This window comes from Gnatocerus cornutus, chromosome 4 (assembly GCF_029298725.1).
Source record: "Gnatocerus cornutus isolate USDA-ARS CGAHR chromosome 4, icGnaCorn1.1, whole genome shotgun sequence".
NCBI classification, from domain to species: Eukaryota; Metazoa; Arthropoda; class Insecta; order Coleoptera; family Tenebrionidae; genus Gnatocerus; species Gnatocerus cornutus.
Genome location: NC_142236.1, coordinates 1,091,567 through 1,104,161, shown reverse-complemented (window position 1 = coordinate 1,104,161; position 12,595 = coordinate 1,091,567). Strand labels below are relative to the sequence as shown.

Sequence of the window (12,595 nt, the reverse complement as noted above, 5' to 3'; positions counted from 1 at the left end):
TTAGGTTGGTGTCAAAAGAGGTAATGACATTTGTCTAACAAAATTTCAATTCAAATAATTACTGACGTTTTCTGTTTAATTTTGCAAAATTAGGTATTACAACGTTTGCTTTTCTTCTGATTCATTATTCCTAAATTCATTTTTCGTGACCATGATGATGATCATCATTGAGATTTTGATACAACGTTCAAGTGTCGGCATAATAACATAGCCAACATAACAAAAAAAAATTACTGTTATGCGTGCTATAATAAAAACAATTGTTTTTATTGTGCACCAACTACAAAATTGACAGAATTGACAGATGATGAAATTTACAAATGTCAGATGTGACAGTTCTCATGTATTTTGAAAAACCCAATTATTTAAATTAAAATTTTTCGGCCAAAAAGTTTAATACAACTCTTATGCGTTAACCATTTTACAGCGCTCGCCGTCGTGCTTCAAACTGATTTCGCGCTGTAAAATGTAAGTTACCACACGGGACTGTAAATAACTAATCCGCACAGACCTGTCAAAACTGATTTGTCAAAAACGACCTAACCAATTCATTTTTATCATTATGCTTGTTGTTTTACAGTGAAGATATTTGAGCCAAAAATTCAGGAGTTACATTTGTATTTGAAAATAACTGTCAATTTTGACAGGTCTGTGCGGATATATTCATATCACACTAGTGACTTTTATTTTCGGAAATGGATGTACGAAAACATCAACTTTCGGAGTCATTTAACCGTGTGGAAAATGTCACTTTCATATGGGGTCGTAGGAAAAACACTTTTAGTTGCTGATTTTGCTATCATTTCAGTTCTTTTTAGAATCATTCTCAGAACTCTAGATGTGTCTTGAGATTCTTAGATCAATAACTGGTGCTCAGATCTCCTGCTTTAGTTTCTTCCACAAGTTATATCTCCCCCTCATCAGTGACTCATTCCATGTTTAACAGCATCAAAAATTCTGAATAAAATCTCCGAAACGGCTCAAGACAGTTTTGGTGTGTAGGTCATCAGTGCTGCAGGTGGCGTCCTTTACCTTGAACCGCCGACATTGAGCACTTTTCATCATCCCTTGACGTAATAAACCCCAATCCCCGTGGTGGTGGAAGCCGGCTTTTCCATCAAGCAGCGCTAGCGGGAATTACGCGTAGAGTATGAGTCAGCTGTACAAGGGGTCCTACCCTACACCTCTTTATTGGGTAAGGGTGGATTCAGATTGGCTATGCCTACGATGCAACTGCACAAAGACCTAGGGGACACGCTACGAACGGACAGTGTTGGTTTAGTGTTGTGAAGGTGAAGTCCTCTTGTGGTCGTTAGGTTAAGACTTTGTGCAATACCCTCCCGCTTCATTAATGTTAAAGAAACGTAAAGACTGTCCGCCACCAATCGATTGTGTTCAATTCTTCGGACTTTTCTTATAACCGCGTCGTAGTGACAGTTTATGTAGTTTGTAAGTGATTTCGATAAGTTATTAGCTATAAAACTGTTGCGGGTGTATTTTTTCGAGAGGAATTTAGTGGACCGAGAGAAAAATACAGTCTGCGTATTTGTCTGCTTTCGACTGATCGATACTAGTGCGTGTGAGGGTTGAAGGGTGTAGAATGCTGATCCCGACCTCGCCGACAATGCACTCCGCCAACGGACAACTCGCTGGAAACAGAGATGTTATCAAACTCTTTGTGGGACAGATACCGAGACATTTGGAAGAGGATGATCTTAGGCCGATGTTCGAGGAGTTTGGAAAGATCTACGAGTTCACCGTCCTCAAGGATAAGTACACGGGGATGCACAAAGGTACAAACTGCAAAGAGTACATAATTTCAAGCGGTAGATAAGTTGCTCGGAGCCCCCATTGTGGAACTTTGAATTTGCGTGTAAATTTATCTCCACAAGCCTACAAACTGGTACGCTCTGAACTGGCTACATAAAAACCGGCGAGTTATTGGCGAGTTTGGGAAGAATTATTGCAAATTAAAACCCGGCGTACTATTTTCTTTTTCAAAACGAACGTAACAACTGTTATCATTCGATTTAAACAAGCCATTCTGGCACCCTTTAAACCGATAAAATGCCTCAGCTTCGGTGCTATAACTGCCAAAATAATATCGGTAGCTCTCAATTCGGTGAATGTTTGATCTCGAATTTATGTGCGATGTTGGTCGGGTTTTATGACGGTACCTGCGTGGTAATTACACCGACTCTGAAACCGTTTTTTAGAGGTAATGTAGCTCGCAGTTGCAAGAAGAAGGTTAATCTGCGGATAATTCCTTATCTTAATAATTCGTGTTTGTTTATGCCGGGATGTTTATTGTCGAGCGAAAACTGTGCGAATTCGTTATAAAAGGCATAAAGCATTTAAGATAATAGCTTTTGATGTTGGGAACTGGCATATTAAAATCACATGTGCTATTTAGAAACGGGTTATGCAAATGACGCAGCGTTGGCTTTAGCGTTGGAGGGTGAGTTCAAAAGAAGGGGTGGATTTTCGACGCATCCCCTCCGATGCAATTAAGAAGATGCCTCCCTTAAACAATTTAATCGGACTTGGATGAATAACAGCCACTGCTGGGAATTTTATCCCGGTTATGTTAGCGAGTTATTACTTACTGGACGATGTTTAGCTAATTTATCACTGAAATTGTGCTGTTTTGTGTTTATGATAAATTTATTGCTTTGCTTTAAATTCGGGAAGTGATGCATGACGGCTACTGTGGGATACATGGAGTGTTACGGGAACGGAATTTCGCGGAATATTATTATTTCCACGGAATATTTACCTATACAACCATGTTATATTAAATTTGAAAAGCCATTTCATGTAGCAATGTTTATATCCGTTTTCAAAACAATACTCATTGTTGGGATATTTCGAGAAAAATGGTAAATAAAACTATTTCGAAATTTTAAACAAAAATGTCTATTATGTCAGAAAATGTTTTGTTAATAACAATAACTCTGTGTTCTACCATTTGTAGGTTTAAAAATCGATGTGATGCGGTCATGTTATCAAAAAATTTAAAAAGGCGTTTATCATAAAATATCCGCCACTATTTTATATTTACTGCTGTTCCACTACGTGATCCAGCTGCACTACTGTATAAATTCCGATATAAATGTCAACCGGATGTTTATAAATGTTTAATTCTATAATAACAATTTTTCTGATAAAATTGAAAATTATGGACTTTACCAACTTTGGGTTAATAAGTTCGTGCTGCACAACAGAATATTTTGGTCTCATTCTCATCTTTCTTCTTTTGAGTCTTCTATTATATGTATCTTTATGGTATCGAATATTCAATTCTTAGCTTTGTTCTTCTTTTGAATTTGGCAAAAATTTTTTTTGGCAAAAGTTCGTCGTCTGGTAAGATAGTCTGCTTTGGTGCTCCACCCTCATCGGTCACTCGCATATATCGCCCCCGTCGGCGACCGTAACAATGTATAATTCGCGTCGTAGGATTCCGAGATTGATGAAGTCTCCTTATCCAGGTGTAGCTACGTATGTGCATCCCTTTTTGGCGCCTGCGCCCCATCCGGCGCTTGCGTCCCGGTGGTGAGCACCCTCGTGGCCGAAGATCGCCGCCCGTGCTCGATAGTAGACGCCGCTCACATCTGACGTCAGCTACGTTCAGTTCAGTGTGTTGGCATGAAGCGGTGAAGAGTGACCTAACTGACCCGCGAACCGCACGCGCGCACGTCACACTAACAGTGCCTAAGAACCAGCGGACTCTGGACACGTGATCCGGACATAACCTCCGGGTGACCACCTGATGGTGCAAGATCCATGTGTGTCGCAAGTCAACCAGGACGGCTTGTACTTGTAGGCTCGATCGATGCTGTCTGAGTCGGCTGGAGCAGGAAGCGAGTCACTAGTTTGGCCGCAAGCCCGAAGGCTGAAAGGCCGACACACGAACAACAGGTAAGACCAGCCGCCGATGGACTGTGATAGTGCCAGTGATGCGCTTGTAGTGCTTTACATTTCATTCATCTGCATATTGGTGCGAGATCATCCGAAAGCCGGTAGCACCATCTCATCTCATCCTCCTGTTTCGACGTCAAATCGTTTGTTTTCTTCAGACAGGTCATCTTTCATCGGCGCTTTTCATTTATCAAACGAGAGAGAGTCGACAGTGAAAGTAACAGTGCGATTTGCTGAACTAGAGCTTTGCTTTCGAATGTACGTACGCAATTGGTGTAGGTCAGTGTCGAGGATCCACGTGGATACGTCAAAAATTTATGCTTTGTTCATAATAACTAGCTTTTAGTTAGCATGATAGTGCCAGGACAAATCCAAAAAAAATTGCAATTTTACTCACCACATTGCCCCCATTTTGTTACCATAAATCGACAAAATGCATAATTTAAACTAAAATAAATATTTAACGTTTTTCCATTAAAACGATCGATCGGTGGATTAGAGTTGCATTAATCTGAATGAAAAAGCGCATTTTTTAACATTTACAGGTTTAAAACTGGAAAAAAGCCATTTTTATCCCAGTTTAAATTTTTAATTTCGGGCAAAAATGGTGGATGCGCCGGGCCAAAAATTTTTTTTTTTTTTTTTGTAATAACACTTTGAGTAACTGGAAACAAATGTGAAACTAAATTTGGCGCCTCGCAATTTATAAATCTAGCAATGCCCATTTCATTCGAACGATATTTTATAGCTTCTAAATTACTGTTGGCAACCTAGCTGCATGTCCACAAACTGGCATACATTCTTTCATATTTATTGCTATCAAGATCTTGATAATTCTAGCGCATTTTATGTTTTTTAGTTTAATTTCCAATTTATTTGCCTTTTATATGTTCTTTTCAATGTCATTCCTCGGGCGCATTCATCACGTTTGGCGGCCAATGCATTGGAAAACGGTGTAAATCGTGGTAGATAAATTTTATACGTACCATTTATTGGAGATTGGTGATATAGTTAGTTGTGTGGAAAGTAATTTTGTGGTGTCTAGGTTGGTTAATTATAGATTCTTTATAAGCAGGTTGCGTGTAGACAGATGATATTGAAAAGGATTCAGTCAACGGAAAGCGCTGTTTGTTATTAATAATTTCAATTTATACGGCACAAAATATCTAGGAAGAAAAAATATAAATTATTTCGACATTCCGCTCGCGTGACTCTGAATATTGTCACAGTTTTTCGAACAGATTTTGCAAATGGAAAACGTCCGGTTCTTATTAATAATATAAACGAAATCAAAACGGACGTCTCTGGAATTCCCTGGAAGTGAATTTTGAATTATTTATATGCGAGGAAAAATCTGTTACCGGCACTTGAATTCTTTTATACAAAGTGTATAATTGAGGATTATTTCTTATTTCCATGAAGTAGCGAGAACAACACGAACACTTTTAGTGTAAATTATAGTTTACAATAATAAGTTTGTGGTAAGACGGAGCTGCAAATTTTCGCATTCCACTTGATAAAACGCTTCCGCTTATTATAATTTACAATCTTAAAATTATTTTGGTTTGGGCACGCAGATGCCCAAGAGGGTGGAAACATTAATACCAAAAGTCATCATTTATACGCAGACAAAGCGGTCCGAAATAAATTGTAGTGCGACAGTAAAATGTAATTATATACGACGTTTTGATAAGAGTTGCCAAATATTTTGTCGGGCTCTCCCTTGAGGTGCAGCACTCAGATTTTTGAGCTTCTTACCGTTTAGCGGATCACGCAATTCGTTATTGTTATTCATTAGAGTGGAGGATACAATGGTTGTTCGCAATTCACGATTTCAAAGGAGATAGGGACCCTCGTTTTAATCGAAGAGACGCGGACCCGGAGGCGTTTCATCTTGAAACTGACAGATTTTCCCCACAAAAGCGGTCCATATTGTAGCATCCGAAAGATTCTGCGGTCATTTCTCAATTTCACCGGAATCCATTAATTAGCACGTGCTTTCGACGCTTACAAATAGAGTTTCAGAAAAAATGGCGGAGATATTTTACAGAAAAATTTCAATTTTGGAATCCTTGGAGCGAAATTAGACGCTCGGATTAATCACAATTGTCGGGAGGAATTGTAATTTGGAGGAGGAAAAACTAAAACAATTTCGAGCTTTGGGGGGTGTAAAATTTGGGCGAGACCCAATAAAATCGATGGTAACGTGACTACCTGAGACCGATAAAGTCTTTGTTTACATCTGAAGCTCAGTTAGCCGCTTCGGTGCCTTTTAAACACTCCACCTATGTCTGTGCACTCTACTATCTGTATTCCACAGACGTAGTATTGTATTACAGTCAATCAATATCAGCTCTAGCTTTTGTCATCCGAGGCTTTTTGTCTCGCTGCCAACTTGCATTAAATAGACTCCGAATTTAATAACGCTCTATATTTAAACTAGTCGGGCGTTGGAAAAACAAATTTTCTAGTTCCTGAGGTATATCCCCCTCTATATTTCGTAATTAGTCCTCGTTGAAGAGTCTGGGCGGTAAATAAAAGTGCTGAAAATGGAAAACAATGGCTAGTAAAAAATAATAAAACCCGGGGCGAGTATTATCCAGCCATCAGTTGCAGGCGTGTTTCGACCAGCCTGGACTGAAACACACTCCTGATATGAACACAATGCCAATAACATCGGACCCTCTCTTTTAATGGAATGTATGGAAATAACGCTCCGATGCTTAAGCCCGTATTGTTACGTCGAATTCGCGTTTTATTCAAATTTCAATCTCGCAAAGCTAGAAAGTTGCACACGTCTTAATGTGTGGCTGCTGAGCAATGTCTTGGTTAATTCCGTATTATGTTTCCATGTACGAAGCTTAGCTCTTACTTCTAGATAGAGTTGCATAAGTTGTTGCATTCCCGAGGGGATTTCCGGTCTGCAGAATAATCCGGTTGGACTAATTTCGTTAATTGTCCATTGAAACGAATTTGCAACACTCAATCGGTTTTGTTGAGTTTAGATGAGAATTAGAGAAGGGCGTGGATGAGTTTTAGGGCTTGAGAGGAGAAATTAAGGAAGTTACGACACTTAGAACGAGATATAAAATTCCAAAAAGTCCCAAAACGGGCGGGCAAGTGGTGCTTTGTTTTACTTTATTCAGGGTAAGTGGGGCAATGATCTTCCATTACAACTCGCAAGAAAAAATTATACATAGTCTCGTTATTTCTGCGCACCAAACTCATTTGCCTTTGAGCTGAAACGTGAATGTTATAGACCGGTTTATATTCATTTAGCGACTAAATTAATAAACTGAATGGGTTTTTCGCGTCTCGATGGCCATGTGCAAGCCTTTCTAGATTAATTACCCATATGTAAACGTTGGGGGGTATTTTATACGTCATGTGCCTGTTTATGATTGATCTCTTAATTAATTATCGATCGAAATTACAAACCGAAGGCTTTGTCGAGCACACCCAAAGTGCAGAAATAAATGTAGGTTAGACACACACAATAATTATGAAATTGTGTTTGTCTCTAGGCTACAAATTAGCCTGTCAATATTGTATAAAAGGCAATTACTTTGTAAAGGAGGTAACAGAGTCATCAAATCCGATGGGGTTAAACCAAGTCAATATTTCCAAGGTGGTACGTTGCAGACGCAAGCTGATATTGATGGCATTTCGGCCTCAAACAGCTGTTAAGGACGTTAACCGTTTTAATTAAATTTGATGTAGGTAGTAGAACGCTTCTTCTGCAGTAAAATAAGAGTACTAACCGCACACTTTATCACTTATGATGAGATTTAATTCCTTCTTCAGATAGCGATTTAATTAAACCCGCGGAAGAATTCCCGTCTCTACAGCAGGTATCGACTATTGAAAGTTTTTCCACACACGCTCGCCTGATTCAATTTTTCCCTTTCAACAAGGATAATCTCACAAAGCCCCTCATTGATTTTTCACCTCGGATGGCAGTCATTTTCATGCAGGTAGGCATATTAAACATCCAGCCTAGTCGTCACGTTGCCTTTTTATGTGTGGTAATCCCTCCTTTCGGATGTGCCCGGCGACCGCGATTTTCGCCTGATGGCTCCCGGATTTAGAGCCGGAACACTAATGTCGTGCGCGATTACAGCTCAAAACGACAAAAGTACCTGCTGGTCAAATTTCCAACTTTCCGCCAAGAAAGTGCAGTGCATTTCGGAGACGCGGCAAAAGAGTCTGAGTGAAACTTTGTCCGTTTGCGAGGGTGAAGCTGAGCTTGTGCTCTGATCAATACGTGCTGGCGGAGGAACCCTCTGGCGTCTTATTAAAGCGGACGGAGCGAGGAGAGCGATGATGATCTCACCACCACGCGCTAGATTGGTTGCCGACGGAATGGTGCTCGTTATTACCTCAATGGAGGTTTGTGCATTTCCAGACTCGCCCAGGACACTAGTCGGATCGTCGACGAATCAATACGCAATTACAGGATCGTTTGGCATTCAAGAGGTCACAGGGTGCACAGGTAGAGGCCACCCTCGAATATTCGCGGCGCAACGTTCCGAATACAAAAGACGAGAGTTTCACCACCACATGGTTTTGACTCGTTTAATTAAACGTTCACGCAGGAAGGCCAGTTTGAATAATTAATACAAAGTGCACTGAACGTCTCGTGTTTAGCGGTTACATCATCTCTTTGAGTTTCATTATATTCGTGCAGAAACAATTAGCAAATGACGTCTGTACTGGAGTAAAGTTGGATTGCGTGCAGTGCGTGCCACGAAAGTGCAAGTTGTTAGATTAAAGGGGAAAAGTTAGTTGGATTAAATATTTAAACGACACTTGAAACTAAAATGGTCGACGTACGATCTGTACTCTTCAAATTACTAATTACTGAGCACCTGCGGGTTGCTAACTCTCTGCTCTTGCAAACTAGTTTCTTTGTCTAATCAGTAAAACACTTTATGCTCATCTCCTGCAGTTCACTTAACTTTTTGCGCAAAACGTTTTTGTCGTTTTGTGTATTTGCATTTCAATGTGGAAATCACCCGTTGACCTTTCCGCGAAATATGCTGCTTCTGGCGAAAAGAGTTTCATGCCAAGTCTGTAAGTGATACCAACTATTTTTGATTCCGGGCCCGAATGTTATTTCGGTTAAAACTGTCGTTTAGTTCAATCAATATCCTTTTTTTTATTGTCTATTCGGTTTTTTCCGAAAATCTGACAAAATTTCAACCAGAACTGGTTTCAATCCAGCATTTCTGCAGCGATGCCAACTTGCAAAATAAAACCAACTATTCGAAATGTCACGTTTGACTGCCTAGTCATTAAAAAGGTGATTTTCTTGCTGCAAATGAGTATCACAAATCTCATGAAAAATGACGGTGGCGCACAAAATAAATTCCGATTTTAATCGTCGATATTCCCAGCCGCTTTGTAAAAACAGAAAGAAAAAAGCTATGGAAAGTTAGTTCTACAGGCAAAAACGGATGATTTGAAAGTGACCACGTGTAGCAGAACGGCCGTTGATTCGCTTTTTTGTTTTTGCGAACTAGCAATAATCCTCTCATCATTTGGATAAAACGGGCGCTAATATGAAAGCGGTCTCCCAAAGCCGCACATTTTCTTTTTGTAATTATAAGGCATTACAACGAAATTAAACGCAAAAACAGTTGTAATTAATGCTTCTGGTAATCTTGACAATTTTAATAATGCAGTTTTAATTGCAGCCACTGCAAGGCAGTTTTATATGATTTAGTGTCAGACTGGGGAAACTTGAACAATTTAAACGGAGCTCCTGAATATAATCTCTTTTTAATTTTTAATTAATTTGTCATCACAATCAGTATATTAAAGTTCGCTAATACCGCACGCAATTAGAACGTGGAAAAAGTCTCCTTTTTACAATTAAATTTTAATAGTGGAGCGAATGAAACCAACCAACGGAGTTTAATCCAATTTGCGGAACGACACTTTCCAATAAATGGTAATAAGTTTTTGATGCATTCTCTCATCGTCGTTGCCACAATCGCTTTGGCAGCACCATTTTTCCCCATATTAATTAGGCAATCGGCCAAAACCGTAAGCACGATTTAAAATCTCAGCATTTTGGGAGATATCTTGGGATATAATCGATTCTCGAGCACTGCGCCAACAAGATATTTTAATTAAATTTGTTTATCTTTGTTCTGACGCTAACCTTTCGAGGACAGTGTTTGTGTGGTGTGATGCCTCAAAACTTACCACAATGCTGTTGTAGATTATAACGTTGCGGTTGCTGGTTTTTAAACACGCCGTGCTTGCAGCGAACTAGAAAGAGGAAATCTTTTATGTAGTGTAAGCGGCACTTGTTGATAAATAACGAAAAATATTAAGTAGCACTACGACTTTTTGCTTTTTACATTAAGAAGAGATGTGGCTCCGCCGGAGCGGAACGATGAGCTCTTTTGAAAAATCGCTACTTTTTGATTTTTTGCCTCACCGCAAATTTTTCTAATCCACTATTACCGTGACTAAACAACTCTGGAGTTATGGAAAGAAACAAGTATATTTCAAAAGTGATTTACAACCGACGATGATTTATTTGCATACACAATCCGAGGGCGACGTCCCACAGGCTGGGTCCCAAATGTAGGGACCTGCAAAAATCCCAGAGGAGGCGTTCCGCTTTTTATACATCTACCGTTCCACAAGCATGAGCGCGTTTTTTTAACTCTATATGTGTATAGAGCGTCGACGGGGAATCATCAATTAATTCATGGAATGTCCGCGCTTTTAAACATTGAAACTAAGAAGACGCGTGATTAAAAGGTGCGAGCGCTGTCATAATAAAACTTTACACGGTTTATGGCTCTATAAACAATTTTAATTAAAATTTTAATGGCGAATAAATTCACACGTTGTGGGACTTGGAGTGCTTCCTTGCAAAATGATAAAGTAATCAGGCTAATGACTCGATAAGGGCTGTTTGGAGATCTTAAAATGAGGGTAATGAATATACCGGCGGTGGAAATCTCAACCGTTTGCGATTGGACATTTTTTAAGTCCAATAATTTTCTTTTATAATAAGATTTTTCTTAGGAAGACTTTTTTTATAATTTAAATAAATTTCAAGGCGGTTTTCGTAGTAGTCTAGATATTTTTTTTTGCCTCAGATAAAATTTTCGTAAAATTGATTTCTTTCAAAAAATTTGCACTCTCTAATTTTTTTGGTTCATAAGCAAACTAAAAACTCATGTGTTATTTTGAGCTGCAGTAGCATTCAAGTTATTTTAAAACTCAATATGTGTCTATGATTTTTTTATGAAATCTCTAAAATATATCAAAAAGTTTTAATTTTTTGACAAACTTCTCAATGGTTTTGTTCCTGCAACTTCTAAACTTGGAAAATATCTCAGAAATGTAAACTACCATTACACACCACGATAATACATATTAAAGCTTCTTCTAGGAAATCTTAGATATTATTAATTAAAATGACTAATGCCGAAAATGACAGGTTGTAAAACAGATGCGTCTATTTGTTAATTGATGTTTGTTTTTAATATTCTTAACTGTGACTTTTTGCTTTTTCAAGAGTCAAGTTCCGGAAGCTTGATTAATTATTTATGTTAATTAACTATCCATTAATTTGTTTAGTGTTATTTTGTAATAAAAAAAGGGATAAATTCGATTTGACGTTGCCACGTTTCGCTAAGATTTACTCTTTAGGTATATTTATCTGTTGATAAGATTATTTTGATAATTGGGAAACGGACAATAACACAAAAGACCTGAATTTTTTGTTTCCTTTTGTTTGCATTTACAATTTCTAATATTTTCAATTTGTACCTGTAACTTTAGTAGTTTTTACACTAGCGCAATGAAATTTAGAGAGGTTGCTATCTCTAACTGTTGACTGTCTGCCCCAAATTTCAAATTTTTTAAATAACAGGGACAAATTTTAAAAACTTTTAATTTTTAAAAATTTCTAATATTTTTTATTCGGACAATGCAATAAGGCATATTTATGGATGCATTGCAATGAAAAATCGATATAATAATTTGTGAGTTAGTTATATGGAAAATTGCCGAAAATTGCATATGAAAATCATTAAAAACAACATTTTTTTTGGGATATGAAATCAGTTTCTTAAACATGTCATAAAAAGTATGAAAAGTATGAAGTTTTATAAATTGATGGAAAGTTTATTAAATTGACTTTGCAAGTTTAAAAAAAAGCGAAAAATCAAAAGAAGTTATTTTTTAAGAATCCTAACCAAATGGAGCAAAACGGATAGATTTAGACTCAGGAGGTCATTCCACTTTAAAAAAATGTTTGTACTTTTTCAATTTAAATTTTTTCTAAAATTTTTGGGCCGTACATTTCATACTTTTTAGCCGTCTCTCTGATTTTCAGAATTTCATACTATTTAATTACAGCGTATTCTGAACTTTTAAGTTGTTAAAGACACTCCTTGTCTTTTTATTTTATGTGAGCCAGCAGACATTAACAACACTAGTTATTTACCAGTACAAACTTTATATTGTAATTAACGTCGAAATAAATTAACTGTCACGAGACCGAGATAATTTTTGAAATATTGCGTTTGTCACTGTGGGATATATAGCTGATTACAATGTTATACCTGTAATTTGGCACATTTATAGCCAATGGAAATCTAGTTAAAATGGTGGATGCGCCGGGAAAATTTCGTCCAAACTTTGGTTT

The 12,595-nt window shown here is 37.9% G+C and overlaps 1 protein-coding gene across 7 annotated transcripts in view; it reads left to right on the top strand.

The window, feature by feature from the left end:
• The first annotated feature begins 1,519 nt into the window (after nucleotides 1-1,519).
• The window catches only part of bru3 (CUGBP Elav-like family member bruno 3), a 208,415-nt gene continuing 197,339 nt past the window's right edge, over nucleotides 1,520-12,595 (top strand). For 3 of the 7 annotated variants that reach the window (XM_088034118.1, XM_088034113.1, XM_088034116.1), the window contains exon 1: nucleotides 1,530-1,793. In XM_088034118.1, coding sequence (XP_087890244.1) covers nucleotides 1,601-1,793 — 193 coding nt within the window. In that variant the 5' untranslated portion in view covers nucleotides 1,530-1,600. Of the gene's footprint in view, nucleotides 1,794-3,569; nucleotides 3,919-12,595 lie in introns of those variants that run through there. The other 4 variants (XM_088034119.1, XM_088034115.1, XM_088034112.1 and 1 more) reach the window with 4 other exon arrangements.